The 15,451-nt window shown below is 41.9% G+C and overlaps 1 protein-coding gene across 12 annotated transcripts in view; it reads right to left on the bottom strand.

The window, feature by feature from the left end:
- Positions 1 to 15,451, bottom strand: part of DST (dystonin) — a 496,974-nt gene that overhangs the window by 397,748 nt on the left and 83,775 nt on the right. For 11 of the 12 annotated variants that reach the window (XM_079934485.1, XM_079934486.1, XM_079934474.1 and 8 more), the window contains exon 4: positions 814 to 1,021. In XM_079934485.1, the coding sequence (XP_079790611.1) occupies positions 814 to 1,021 (208 nt within the window). Of the gene's footprint in view, positions 1 to 813; positions 1,022 to 1,182; positions 1,605 to 15,451 lie in introns of those variants that run through there. The other variant, XM_079934490.1, reaches the window with a different exon arrangement.

A 15,451-nucleotide genomic window follows, 5' to 3' on the forward strand; every position in this document is an offset into this window, starting at 1 on the left:
ATTACCATTTCTGAGAAAAAAAAAATTGAGGAACAACCACCCCAGAAAGCACAGCTCACATACACACAAACCACACAGGCACTGCAGGCGGGGGGATAGATTTCCACAGCAGGCTCAGCTTTCAGCCAAGTAAAACAAGCCATCACTTCTGGGACCTAAAGGCAGTGCAAGGGAACCCTGGGTAACAGAAACACTGGCCCCTCCCAGGTATTAATTAATCAGGGATGCATGATGGCTAAACCCTCAAGAGCACCAGGGGCAGAAGCTGCTACAAACACATGATGCTGACAGAGATGCTACACTTAAACACACACACACACACACAAAACCGCATCCAGGTTGCTAAAATACCCTCCGCAATTCTGGGTACCAGAACCCAGGAATCTACCCCCCCCACCCCCGTTAAATGTGGTCGCTCAGAGCTCCCATGCAAACATGGAAACGAAGCTTCCAGCAAACACACCGGGAATCACTGAGTTAATACTTTCAGATTGGCACGGTGGCGACTGCACATAAATAGGAAACTTCAATGCAGATGCCTGTAAATATCCCCTTGGTTTCAAAGGTATCGATTCCTCCAACTAGAAGACAGGGCCAAACAGCTTAGTCACCAGCAGGCAGGGCCAAGCGCTCTTTTGATAAATCAGGACAGAAAGTAAACATGGTCATCCTCCTTCTCCACCTTGAGCGCAGATCTCTGCCCAACGCATCAGCTCCCAGCCAGACAGGGCCCCCGGGGACTCCATGGGTGAATTTCCGCAACTCTCCTCGCACCTCCCTCTATCCCCTGCCCCCGCCCCCACTTGCTCTTACCTGCTATCCTAAGCACTGCCCTCTCCGCAGGGTCCAGCACCGAGCCCCCGTGGATCTTTCTTTTCGATCTCTCATGTTTAGGCAAATTCCAGGGTAAGGTATCTCCAGGAGCTGGAGATGCAGAGCCAGATTTCTGGCTGAAATCATCTTCATCGGAAAAATCCGCAGAGGAAGACATCGAGCAGCGGTAGGATGCGTTCCCGGAACTCTACAGGGGATGACACAGAAAAAAAGCATCAACAGCAAAACACTCACATCGGCTCGTCCATCTCAGCAGCCCCCTCCCTGCCCCCAAACGGAGTCCGGCATCCTGCATCATCTTCAGCGCGGACGGGGGGACCCACACCAGAACCGACACCCAAGGCTCACCATCTTCCCTGGGCCACGGCTCCGACACCGGCCACACGCCCCGGGCAGCTCCGGTTCATGGAAGATTTGCACCCAAGTGTGTGGCCTGCGGTCCGGCCACCAGCTCACAAATGACTGGCCCAACAATGAAGCCAGAATCCACAGCCTTCCTGTTACAAACCTATAGTATTTGGCTCCCCCACCAGGCCAGGACCGATATTTTCCATTACTAGCCTGCTGCTTAATTCATTAACGCAACTCACTCCAAGTTGCAAAAACAAAGCACAAACGCAGGATGCTGAGTCCCAATTCCTTTCCGTTTCCAGTCGGAGTCTCCCCTCTAACCAGGTTTGAGCCCCTCGTCCCCTTTAGTTAATTTTCTTCCTGAGCTTGAAGCTGGCTCCCAGAAGAGAGCAAGGAGGGAGGAAGGGCTGATTCTGAGAAGAGCCTTTTCTGAAGACCAGGAGGACACAAAAGACTGTTTTCAGAAGCCAAAGGCAGTGCCAATAAACAAACATCTGAACTCAGCTTAGAGTTCTTGAGATCATTTAAACTACTAGCAAAGTAACAGCTGCCAGTGACGGAAATGAGAATGATGCAGCAGCTCCCCTCCGCCCCTGGTCATTACACAGTGAAATGAGAAACGTGAGGCTTTGACCCACATGCTTGGCCTGACCTCAGTCTCCCTTCCAGGAACAGGAGCCGGTCTGCAGGGCGTATCTTGCATTAAAGGGTCTGTCTTCCCCACAGGGAAAAGGCACCAGACGTTATCTCTTCCTCCTTGGTTGAGTTAAGTTTGTGATGATTCAGGGAGCCACCAGCTTACCATGGAAACGAGGATGCTGACTATCTGTGCTGTGAACAGAGTTCTAAACAAGATAAAGCATCCAAGGGAAATCTTCACTTCCCCATTTAGAACTTTGCTGAGGCTCAAGATGCAAAACTGGTGTAACTCGAATTCCTGAAATGGAACTTGCAGCCTCAGACTCCTACGAAGCCGGTGGCAGGCAGGAATCAGTGGTGTGCTCCCATCAGAGTAGAAACCCTGGGCTGCTCACAAAAGCCGTGGTGACACAGCAAAAACAGGCTGTGTGACAACATCCCAAGGCGTGTGGAATAAACCAGAAGTGAATCAGGACCTCGCCTCCATCTATTCAGGCATGACAGTCCTTATTCACTTCTACTGGCCAACACCATCATTTTTTTTTGTTTTTTTTTTTTTTTTTTTGGAGTAAAATTGCTCTACAATGTTGTGTTAGTTTCCGCTGTACAATGAAATGAATCAATGAAATTTTACAATGAAATGAAATGAATACCTATATCCCCTCCCTCTTGGACTTCCCTCCCACCCCTCCATCCCACCCATCTAGGTCATCACAAAGTACCAAGCTGAGCTCCCTGTGCTACACAGCAGGTTCCCACTAGCTATCTATTTTACACATGGTAGTGTATTTATGCCAAACCTAATCTCCCAATTCACTCCACCCTTCCCTTCCACCCCGTGTCCACATGTCCATTCTCTACGTCTATGTCTCTATTCCTGCCCTACAAATAGGTTCATCTGTACCATTTTTCTACATTCCACATATATGTCTTAATATACGATATTTGTTTTTCTCTTTCTGGCTTACTTCACTCTGTATGGCAGACTCTAGGTCCCTCCACATCTCTACAAATGACCCAATTCTGTTCCTTTTTATGGCTGAGTAATATCCCATTGTATATATGTACCACATCTTCTTTATCCATTCATCTATCGTTGGAAATTTAGGTTGTTTCCATGTCCTGGCTATTGTAAATAGTGCTGCAATGAACACTGGGGGACATGTGTCCTTTTGAATTATGGTTTTCTCAGGGTATATGCCCAGTAGTGGGATTGCTGGTCATATGGTAGTTCTATTTTTAGTTTTTTAAGGAACCCAACACCATCATTTTAAAAGTACACATACTATTTCCTGTAAAGTGTCTGAGATTTACCTTTAGCTTTATTCTTTCCCCAAAAAAGCAGTCTTCCATTTTACTTTACATGAAATGTCATCACCTTGGTTAATTATTAACTTATTTAGATTTTGTGTGTTTTCCTAGTGCCAATCATGTACTATGCAAATAAATAAAATTGATTTTCTGTATTCGCTGGAGTCCACAGAGAGTTGTGAGGAGCATTAAGTCAGTCACAGGATGCTATCAACCTACTTTATTTTCCATGCTTTTCTGAAAATTCATCTTGAGCTCCCTGAGGCTGTGTTGCTGGCTGGATTGGTGAAAAAGGATGACATTCTTAAAGACTTTTTCAAAAGGGTATTGGGTTTCCTTGGTTGCCTTCTGTCTTCCTTAAAATGGCTTCCTACCTGTCCTTATGAAAGGTCATCTTTTATCTGTGAGCTTGTATTTCTTGTTGTTTCCTATACTCTTTCAGTGAGGATAGTAATTTGATTGTTTATCTTTACAGACAGACTTGGGGAATAACTGTTAAAGGACTGCCCCCATACAAAAATCCCTGGTTACTGATTTTTGTAGACAGAGTAAATTTTTTTAATGGTTAGCATCTCAGCTGATGGAACAGCAAAATGTGATTTATGCCATGACATAAACACCACTCATCACACATAGCCAGATGGGAACAGTTACTACCCTGTACCCAAGGGTGTTGAATGGTGCAGCCTCTAATCTGGACGTGTCCTTGGTAAATGGATAAGAGAGAAAGGAAGACAAGACAATCGGCAATACCTCTTTCAACAACATGGCACAGGGAAATACGGACACACGCAGACAGAGGAAAAGCACGCTGACTTATACACAACAAAGTCTCTCCCCTGGCTACGTGACTCGAGCATTTTAACCATTAAAGTATTCAATTTTTCCCCACAATAATTTTCATGAAGACTTTTTAAATATAAGGTAAACTATACAAAATTAGGCCCATTTGAACCTTGGAAAGTGAGGATCGATTTTTTTTATCATTTATGTTTTGTATTCTGAGAATTACCTTTTAATTCACTTGAATTTTTAGACATATGCACTCTTCGGTATAGAAATTTCTTTTTTTTTTAGGCTTATTTGGTTGCTTTATTTAATTTGAAGTTTCTTTTTTTTCTCGGTAGTGTTTGTTTGAAGTTGGCTCTTTAGCAGCCAATGAGGTAGAGACTAAATTGGCCACCTTTTAAGGGCTACTGAATTTAGTCTTTTAGGCTACAAGTGTGTGATTCAGTAAATGAGCTTACTTCAGTGAATGAAAGGTTGTCTGTGGTTTCTGTCTTCAAATTTGGGGAAATTATATTTGGAATCTTAATAAATTTTCATTCACTGTTATGTCGGTGGCATTCATATCAATGAATAAAGTAGAGTTCATAAAATAAGCATTCCAGGTGGGATGCTGTAAATTCTGTCACTAACTTGTTCTTTCCTAGTATCAGGCAAACTGGCTGATCAGATAGCCGATTTTTTTTTGTTTCTTTTTTGTTGTTAATTCTTTTTTTATTGAAGTATAATTGATTTACAATGTTGTGTTAGTTTGAGGATTCTTTTTCAGATTATTTTCTCTGAGAATGGATTAAAATGAAACTGCTTTGAAGTCAATTGACCCTCTAAAACTATTCTTTATTGATTTCAAATGACTTGCCAATTCACGTCTCTACCTTTGGGGGTTAGAGGAATGAGTGTGAAAGTACAGTTCTCCTTTCTTATGGAAAAAGCAAACATATTCTCTGACCCAAAGTCCAGAGCCTAACCTTTGAGGTGGGGCTTGGAAGGTAAGACAAAGGAAGTGGGCTCTTGGGACCAGCAAAACCCCGAGTTCCTCCTGTCTCTTCCTCTACTCCTGTTGCTTAAGGTTTGATTCCTATTAAAATATAAATATCTATGTCCATGATAGAAGATTGGTTAAATAAATGACAGTATATCCATACAATGGACTACCCTGCAGCAATTAAACAAAAATGTTATTGATCTACATTTAGCAAAGTGGGAAGGGTTCATATAGAATGATTCCTTTAAAAAAATATCTGTGTGTGTGTGTGTGTGTGTGTGTGTGTGTGTAGACAGACAGACAGTAAGATGATTTATAGATGAATAGGTAGATACATGATAGGTAGATAGGTAACTATCTACCAATGTGTAAACAGCAGTTATTTCTGGGTGATGACTAATACTATGAATGAATTTAGTTGTATTCCTTATAATTTTTTAATCCAAAACAAATAGTACACAAAAAGATTACTAAGAAGAAGAAGATACTACGTCAAGGGTCAGAGAAAATATCAAAGGTTGTAGGAGGAAATAATTATTTAAGCCAGTGTTTTTAACTATTTGAGGCTCACAGACACCTCTGAAAAGCTGATGAAATCTAGGCAAGCCTCTCTTCAGATCAAAGCCCATCAGCAAATACACACAAACTTTGCATGTGATTTTATGGAATTCACTGCCCCGGGTTAAGCCCCCAATTTACAACCATGAACTGTCAACCCCATTTGGCATGTGTGTTGAAAATGGAAAAAAAAAGGGAAAGCATGTGGAGTATTCAGAAGAGGAGAAAGGTAATTAGGATAGTAAAGACAAAGTTGGCCCAGGTCATCATGTTTTTAATATTTGGCTTTTTATTTTTATTTTTTTTTAAATAAAGGACTGTGAAATACCTCTGGCCTGATACTGGATCTCTACAACCAAAAACAAAAAAACACTAGGTTGTGAGAAACTAAAAACCCAAGCATTGTGTCTTATTACAACCTACTTATTAAGGCAGTTTGAACAATTGAATTAGATCACCAAAAGCTTTAAAATGACTTTCCTAATTGCCAATTCATTCACGTGGTATAAAAACAACCCAAATCTCCTAAAGCCAGGATAATTACATAATGTGACATTTTTAGAAGGGGAACTAAACAATAACTCCTCTAACTGAAACCCCGGTGGGGGATCTGAGACTAGTACAATGGAGCTGCCTACCCTGGAAGCTGCCCAGCCTCAGTACCATGAACCAGAGGAAAGTGCCAGGAAGTTGCCTCTGCCCCAAGCTGCAAGAAACAAGTGCAGAGATAAGGTCTTGGGAGGCTTCCAGATAAGGCTCCCAGAATCCCAGAGGCTGGAACGTGGTATTTCACAAACCTGCATACCTGAGATTTATGCACATTTCTGTAAGCATAGTTCCAAAAATTTAACCAAAAAGTAAAAATAAAAAGCCTATGAAGAATCAATTAGACAAATCCAGATTGGGGGTCATTCTACAAGATAATTATCCTGGTCTCTTCCAAAAAGGAAAAAGGTCAATGTCACAAAACATACACACCCCCAAAGCAGGGACTCTTCTAAATTTAAAAAGAAAACAGAAGCATAACAACAAAGTTATGAAACTTGATGGGAGCCTGTATTTCTTTTTAAGCTGAAAAGACATGTTAGGGACCATGGGGAGAATCTGAACCTGGATCATGGACTGTTTATCAGCTGATATTGGGAAATTACTGTTAATTTTCTAAGGTGTGCTAATGGTATTTCAGTTATGTAGGAACACATCCTTATTCATGCTGTCTGCACTTGTTCTCAGTTGTTTCAATCAAAACAGAGAATTGTGTTTATATTGGCATGTGGCAATAGGTTAACAGTAAGGCTTCACTGTACTACCCTCCCAACTTTCCTATAAATTTGAATATTTTCAAAACGAAGGGTTGGGGAAACACGGAGCAAGGTCTTTTTTTTTTTTTTTTTGTAAGTGTTGCTTAGTCTAGGCCTGTTCTCACAAGATCACATCACCCGGGTCTACATCCACGGTGACAGCACCCAGCTAAGTAATTTCCCATAGCATTTCCTCATAGAAACTTGGAGGAAGCAAGGGACCGACTTCAAGGGGACCCCAGAGCAAGGTGATGTGCCTGCTTCTGTCCAGATCACAGTTTTAGATGGAAGAATATTTAAAACGCACCTCTGTGTTATCCACTTACTACACAATCCAGTGAACACAAAGTTAGTATAATATCACATAATTTTTTACATTTTATATAAATCCAAAGAAACCACCAAAATTTAGAGTAAGTAAAGATCTAATTTTGTTTAAAATTCCGTTGGTTCGCTAAGTACAAATACTAACTTCTTACATATGGCATAAAAATATGCAATCTGGCCCAAGACTATTATTCTATACTAGTTTTTTATTTGGAAATAAGTCCAAAAGCAAGAGCACATTATCTGATTTTAGAAATCCTAAGGAAAACCATCTCTACCACAGAAGAAAAGAGTTAAGGAAAATGTAAGAAAATGTGTTTAACCCCTTGAAGACAAAATGACCTAAGGAAAACTTTGGGGGCTGCGTTGTTGTTTTAGTTTTAAATTTTTTTCAAAACTAGTTGAACAATTCAGGTACTTGCTCATCAAATAAATAACTCCTAATCAGCCTCTTAACTGGAAGCCACCTTGAAATAGTAAAGGGGGGACTCTGGTTTGGCCGGGCCTAGGCTGGCTTTCACTCTCTCCTTTTAGGGGAGATTTGCAGGAGCCATACCCCAAAGAGGAAGGGGAGCCTGGTGAAGCTACAGAAGACGGTGGAGGTAGTGGTCAAAGGGAGGGGAAGCTGGAAGGTTCTTGCGTCTGAATCAGGGAGGAGTTTGGGGGGAGAGAGTGAATGAAAACCAAGGTTTCCTTCTGGACGGAGAAGCCCAGTTCATCAGCCTCTGAAAGAAGAGCGCTGGGATTCAGGACACAAACTCTCTCTCTCTTACACTCTCTAGGGTATAAGACTGTGCATTGGTTAGAGTGTTCCTTGGTGTTAGGTTTCCGGGGCAACCGGGCTCACTGATGGGATCCAGAAAGGAGGAAGTGCTCCTCATCACTCTCCGGCAGCTGTGTGGGACGCTCTACAAGGTAAGCACCAAAGACTCATTTCCCGAGGAGCCTGGCCTTGGATTCTAGGCTGTCTTGGCTCAGCTCTAAGGCATTCTGCAAGACTTCCTTCCTTTCAGTTTAACCAGCAAGTTCTAACTCCCCGCATCACTTATTGAGTGACTGCAGTCAGGGGCTGCACTGGGTATTTTCACTCACTATCTTATTTAATACTCACCATAATCCGATAAGGAAACCTCCCCTAAAGGGAGGCTAAGTCACTTGTCCACAGCCATTCTGTCAGTCCAAGGTGAAGCCTGGATTTCCATCTGGGTCCTTTGGACCCCCAAGTGCCCTAGAATGTGGTCCCAGGCCCTGAGAGGAATACACAACATGCTCACAGCCCTCAATGATCTTACCATGGATGTGGAGAGCCCAAAAGGGTTAGGCTTGCTCTGTGTTTAATTCAGTTCAAAGCATGGAAATGACCAGGAAATAGGTGTCAGTTCACAATGAGGAAAAACCATCCAAAAAGATACAACTGCTCAGAAGAGGAAAGGACAGCTGTGGGGGGCAGGGAGCTCCCTCCTACCCGAGGGACCAAGCCTTCACTGAGGAGAACGTCACACTGACTCCCTGTTCTTCCAACACCAAGATTCTCTGGTCCTGGGTGCTCTCACACTTCCACAAATCCTCTCTCCAAACAGAGGACAAATAAAACAAAGACCATGTTAAGTATCAAAACATGAAACTGTACGAAAATTGTAAAAATATTTCAAAAGTACCACAAATTTTTTTGCAAGTCCACCTTAATGAAATCATATTAAAATTATATAAATAGAGACATCGAGAACTAGTTTGAGGAATCTAAAATATGACACAGATGAACTTATCTATGAAGCAGAAACAGACTCACAAACAGAGAACAGACTTGTGGTTGCCAAGGGGAAGGGGGATAGGGGAGGGATGGAGTGGGAGTTTGGGATCAGCAGATGCAAACCATTATATATAGAATGGATAAACAACAAGGTCTTATTGTATAGCACACAGAACTATTATATATTCAATATCCTGTGATAAATCATAATGGAAAAGAATATGAAAAAGAAAATAATAGTTTGCATTTGAGCACCTGCAAATTGCATAAAAGTATGCAATCTGGCCCAAGACTATTATTCTATACTAGTTTTTTATTTGGAAATAAGTCCAAAAGCAAGAGCACATTATCTGATTTTAGAAATCCCAAGGAAAACCATCTCTACCACAAAGATATAGGTATAGAAGAAGAGAGTTAAGGAAAATGTAAGATAATGTGTTTAACCCCTTGAAGACAAAATGACCTAAGGAAAACTCCTGAGGAAGGACATTTTAAATAATGTGCCTAAAAGAAAAGCAAAACATAACTCTGAAAATCGTCCCACAACACAGAAACACATTAAGAAGACCAACAAACACTGAAAACATCTCTTTACCTAGAGAATACTTAATGTTATTATTTCAAACATGTTTATTTACATCAATCAATTAAAAATATATCTTAAGCACCCATAAGCTTCTGCCTTGGAGGAGTTTAACATCCAATTGGGAAAGTAAAGGTGATAAGAGAGCCAACTTATAATTGAATATTATCATTTTATCTTCATGTATTAGGCTGAAAAAATAAGTCTTCCAGCTGAGTAACATAAATACATACATAAAAATATGGTTTATACCCTAAAGTCAATTAGGAGAGAGGGGCTGATTCAGGAACAGGCTGGAACATCTCTGGTCCCTTTGGAAGCCAGGATGGAGATGCAGGTGTTCCCTGCCACCTGCCTGCCTCCAACAGTATCATCCAAAACTGGCAATGCTGAGAGACGTGTTGTATTGGCCTGCCATTTTATTTTAAGTTATCTTATTTTATATTTACTGGCTGCACAGCACAGCATGCGGGATCTTAGTTCCCCAACCAGGGATTGAACCTGTGCCCCCTGCAGTGGAAGTGTGAGGTCTTAACCACTGGACCGCCAGGGAAGTCCCTTATTTTATTTTTTTAGAATTTATTTTATTGAAGTATAGTTGATTTACAAAGTTGTGTTAACTTCTGCTGTACAGCACACTGACTCAGTTATACATACATATGCATTCTTTTTCATATTATTTTCCATTTTGGTTTATCACAGGATATTGAATATAGTTCCCTGTGCTCTACAGTAGGACCTTGTTGTTTATTCATTCTATATATAATAGTCTGAACCTGCTAATCCCAAACTCCCAATCCTTGGCAACCACAAGTCTGTTCTCTATGTCTGTGAGTCTCTTTCATAAATAAGTTCATTTGTGTCATATCTTGGATTCCACATGTAAGTGATATCATATGGTATTGTCTTTCTCTTTCTGACTTAGTATGATAATCTCTAGTTGCATCCACGTTGCTGCAAATGGCATTATCTCATTCCTTTTTATGACTAATATTCCATTGCATATATGTTCCACAGCTTCTTTATCCATTCATCTGTCCACGGACATTTAGGTTGTTTCCATGTCTTTGGCCTGCCCACTTTTAAAAACTAACTATTGGCAAACATTTAAAAATTGGGAATTTTACATGAAAATACAGATCCTAGAGGTAGTTTCCCCTTTTTAGAAGGAATGCATGCTTTCCAGGCTGATACAGAGCTTACCAGCCTCTTTATCCATTTATGACACCTGCCCCTATCTGACTTTGGGCCCCTGCCATAAATTAAGGCAGGGGTGACATTGCTGCACTCAGAGATTACAAAATGATGGGGGGGAGGAATGTAGGTATAATGGTAATCAATAAAAGGGGCTGGCAGTTTACAAATAAAGGAGAAGAGAACTGAAGAGGAGGCTACAAAACAAAACCAAAAGAAGAAGGCTACCAAAGATCTCAGTTAAATTAGTGTCAAACAGAAATGGGTGATGCCACTCCTACTGATGCCCCTGTGCTGATGTCATTCTGCTCCATCCCCAATAACCCTGGAAACAGGACCCACTGTATGACTCTGGAAGTGCTGGCCCATGAGCTCCGTGAATCTAGCTGAACCACCCCGCCCCCAACTACTGCTGAGCCCTCTGGTTTTGTTCCTGCCCCTCCCCATGCACAAGCCTGCTCCCCACATGTTCCTCCCACCCTGATCTAGGTCAGGGGGAGGCTTGGATGCCAAGCTCTTCAGACAGCCAGGACACGGCTCTGACTTCCACTGGTAAGAAGACGTGGGCTATGATCACGCCCGGAACCCTAAGGTATTAGCACAGGATGTTTGCAGAGACCAAACCCCAACTACCATCCACACTGTTAGCCATAAAGTTAAAGGTATGTGCATGACCTGCCAAGTATTGACTGTCAGGGAAAAGCTTTACAACCTTGGAAAACTGCTTGGCCTTTCTGGGCTTTGCTTTGCTCATCCAAGAAATAGGAGATGCAACAGTACATAAGACACAGGGCTGTGGGGGTGGCAGAATAAGCAATACTTGAAAAGCGCCCAACACACAGAGACCATTCAGCAAACCTGAGCATCACATGATATTACCTATTCACATCCTTACCCTATCATACCTTATTCCACAATGGGTAGTATTAAGGTAACTAATAAGAAGATGGTGGGGAGTGGGGAGAAGGCTGTGTGATCCAGGGGCAGAGCATTAAGTCCAGTTAAGCCTATACGACTGTCACTCCAGGAAACTGGAAACAACAAACAGACACGGAGACTGGAAGTGACTCGAACTAGGTCACATTAACAGCCGCTCTCAGGAGGCAGACCCATGTCGTCCCCACATCTGTCCTTCCCAACCTTGGTTACTGAGCCTTCAGCCCTTTGGGATGCCCTTGTATCTTTCCAATGCATTCCTCTTTTATTTCTTTTTTTTTAGGCCGCGCCACACAACTTTTGGGATCTTAGTTCCCCGACCAGGGATTGAACCCGGGCTCTCAGCAATGAAAGCGTGGAGTCCTAACCACTGGGAAGCCAGGGAATTCCCTTTTTTTTTCTTTTAAATTCAATTTTTTTTTCTTTTAAATTCATTGTCTCCATTGTTGGAGACACAACAAAAACTTAGACAAACACGATCTATAAAAAAAGCAACTCTATCCAATTTTTCCCTGTTGAAACATAAGCAAGGCTATGTCTTTACACCTTCATGTTCATTACATGTCTTCATTAATGAGACTCCGGATAACAGCTTATACAAAGCCATTCTCTCACTTCAGTTACTACTGCAATGAAGTGGAAGAATTACTTTTTCATTACAAAAAAAACCTTTTATTATTGAACCGAAGCCAAGTCCATGAAACTTTAAGTACCTGGCTTCCACCGCCTGAGGAAGACAGGGCTGGCTCCATGGCTCCATGTGCTTTCAGTGAAAATAACCCTGTGCCATGAGCTACACCTAAGTGGGACCAGGGAGCAGGGCTTGACACAAGGAGAGCCACTGCCGCAGAGCTGGCTGAATGGGAACCTCTGCCCAACCAGGATGCTTCAACCTGGAGGGTGGCAACCCAGTCCAATCACAGTGCTACGTGCATTCCAAATGCCCTTCACTGATATTTGAGTTTTCCCAAAGATCCCAACCCCAGAACACTTCAGATCCAGGCAGAACAACCATGTAGTCCAAAGACACTACATCTACAATAAGGGCCGCCCAGGTGTCCTCTGGTCTTTGTAACAGATCTCTCTATCTGAAGGTAATCTGAAAATCTTCCTCACTTTTAGGAACCCTAGGTGTCCAGGCAGGAAGCAGAAACAGCCTGCATGCATACCTGGCTTTTATTTTCCACAAACCTAAATCTGTTGAGGCTAAGGTTATAGAAAAAGGCAGATAGCAGTGCTATTCACAATAGCCAAGACATGGAAACAACCTAAATACCCATCGACGTAAGAACGGATAAAGATGTGGTATATATACACAATGGAATATTACTCAGTTATAAAAAAGAATGAAATAATGACATTTGCAGCAACATGGATGCAACTAGGGATTATTATACTAAGTGAAGTAAGTCAGAAAGAGAAAGACAAATACCACATGATATCACTTATATGTGGAATCTAAAATATGACACAAATGAACTTACCTATGAAACAGAAACAGACTCACAGACATAGAGAACAGACTTGTGGTTGCCAAGGGGGAGGGGGTGGGAGAGGGGTGGACTGGGAGTTTGGGGTTAGTAGATGCAAATTATTACGTACAGAACAGATAAACAACAAGGTCCTAATGTATAGCACAGGGAACTATATTCAGTATCCTGTGATAAACCATAATGGAAAAGAATATGAAAAAGAATATACATATGTATAACTGAGTCATTTTGCTGTACAGCAGAAATTAACACAACATTGTAAATCAACTATATTTCAATTAAAAAAAATAATGCCTAAGGCAAAAAAAAAAAAGTTCTCCTTAGTAATAAAGTTCTGACTTCCAAAAAAAAGAAAAAGGCAGAGTGCTCTGGAGCAGAAGACTTTCCCAGCCTGAAAACTGTGCCCTTAGGCTAGAGGGAGCATCTGTGGATCCTGGAGACGGGAGCTTCCTGAATCCCAGAAGATGCCCCAGAGACAGGAGGTGCCTGGTGTGTCCAGGGGACAGACTACTGGTCAACCTTCCAAAAGAATGCTGTCCTGAGAGTGACCTGGAGTGGCCTCCTGGGCCTGGGGAGCAGCTACGGGTGGCAGGGGCGGGGGGGTCACCCTAACCTGGAGACACACATGTTCCCTCCTATCCGCTGCCACTCTGGCATCTTTCTAAGACCCCAGAACCTTAACACAACACCAAGGTGGAGGTGGAAGAAGTGAGAACCACCAGGTGCGGCAAGAGGGGAGACTGAGAGTCAGAAACTAAGCTGAGATGAGAAAAAAAGTGGTCTATCTTGTAGACTAAGCTTCACACTCACTCTGCAGACACTGCCTGTTTCCTGACTTCAGAACCCCAGTCTCAGGAGTGGACCCCACAACTGTCTGCCAAATGGAGCCACTGGCTCAGCAGCCTGGCCTCGGCAGCAGGTCCCAAGGGAGGAGAGACTCAGGAGGAAGCCCTGCCAAGGAGGGCTAGAAATACCTTAAGGGTCTGTCTGTCTGTCTCTCTCTCTCTCACACACACACAGCCCACCAACAAAATCACCTCCTGCTCAATCTCCTCCTTTCCAGCACCAGTTTTCATCTTAAGGCTGTTTGAATGACTCTAGAACCAGAGAAGAAGGGAACTTATCTGCTTGCTGTTGCCACCTTATTCCAAAACGGTATTAAGGTAACTAATAAGGAGACAGTGGGAAGAGGGGAGAAAGTGGTTGAGACCCACGAGTTCTCCAGCCAGTACCCCAGAACCAGACATGGGGAAAGCATGGGGTGCTTAGGAAGATCCAGTAAAAGTGGCCGCAGGTGAGGCTGGGGAAGCAGGTGACAGATGAGGGCCTTATGTCCAGCAAATGATGACACCTGAGCTATACCACTGTTCTCAGTGATGGAGAGGAGAGGATGGGTTGAGAAGTATTTAGAACTGAAAGTGAGAGGATGGAAAAAGATATTCAATGCAAATGGAAATCAAAAGAAAGCTGGAGTAGCAATTCTCATATCAGACAAAACAGACTTTAAAATAAAGAATGTTACAAGAGACAAAGAAGGACACTACATAATGATCAAGGGATCAATCCAAGAGGAAGATATAACAATTCTAAATATTTATGCACCCAACATAGGAGCACCTCAAGACATAAGGCAAATGCTAGCAGCCATAAAAGGGGAAATCAACAGTAACACAATCATAGTAGGGGACTTTAACATCCCACTTGCACCAATGGACAGATCACCCAAAATGAAAATAATAAGGAAACACAAGCTTTAAATGATACATTAAACAAGATGGAATTAATTGATATTTATAGGACATTCCATCCAAAAACAACAGAATACACTTTCTTCTCAAGTGCTCATGGCACATTCTCCAGGACAGATCATATCTTGGGTCACAAATCAAGCCTTGGTAAATTTAACAAAACTGAAATCATATCAAGTACCTTTTCTGACCACAACACTATGAGACTAGATGTCAATTACAGGAAAAAATCTGTAAAACATACAAACACATGGAGGCTAAACAATACAATACTTAATAACCAAGAGATCACTGAAGAAATCAAAGAGGAAATCAAAAAAAAACCTAGAAACAAATGACAATGAAAACACGATGATCTAAAACCTATGGGATGCAGCAAAAGCAGCTCTAAGAGGGAAGTTTATAGCAATAAAATCCTACCTCAAGAAACAAGAAACATCTCAAATAAACCACCTAGCCTTACACCTAAAGCAATTAGAGAAATAAGAACAAAAAAACCCAAAAGTTAGCAGAAGGAAAGAAATCATAAAGATCAGATCAGAAATAAATGAAAAAGAAATGAAGGAAACAATAGCAAAGATCAATAAAACTAAAAGCTGGTTTTTTGAGAAGATAAACAAAATAGATAAACCATTAGCCAGACTCATCAAGAAAA

Source organism: Stenella coeruleoalba, assembly GCF_951394435.1.
Source record: "Stenella coeruleoalba genome assembly, chromosome: 10".
NCBI classification, from domain to species: Eukaryota; Metazoa; Chordata; class Mammalia; order Artiodactyla; family Delphinidae; genus Stenella; species Stenella coeruleoalba.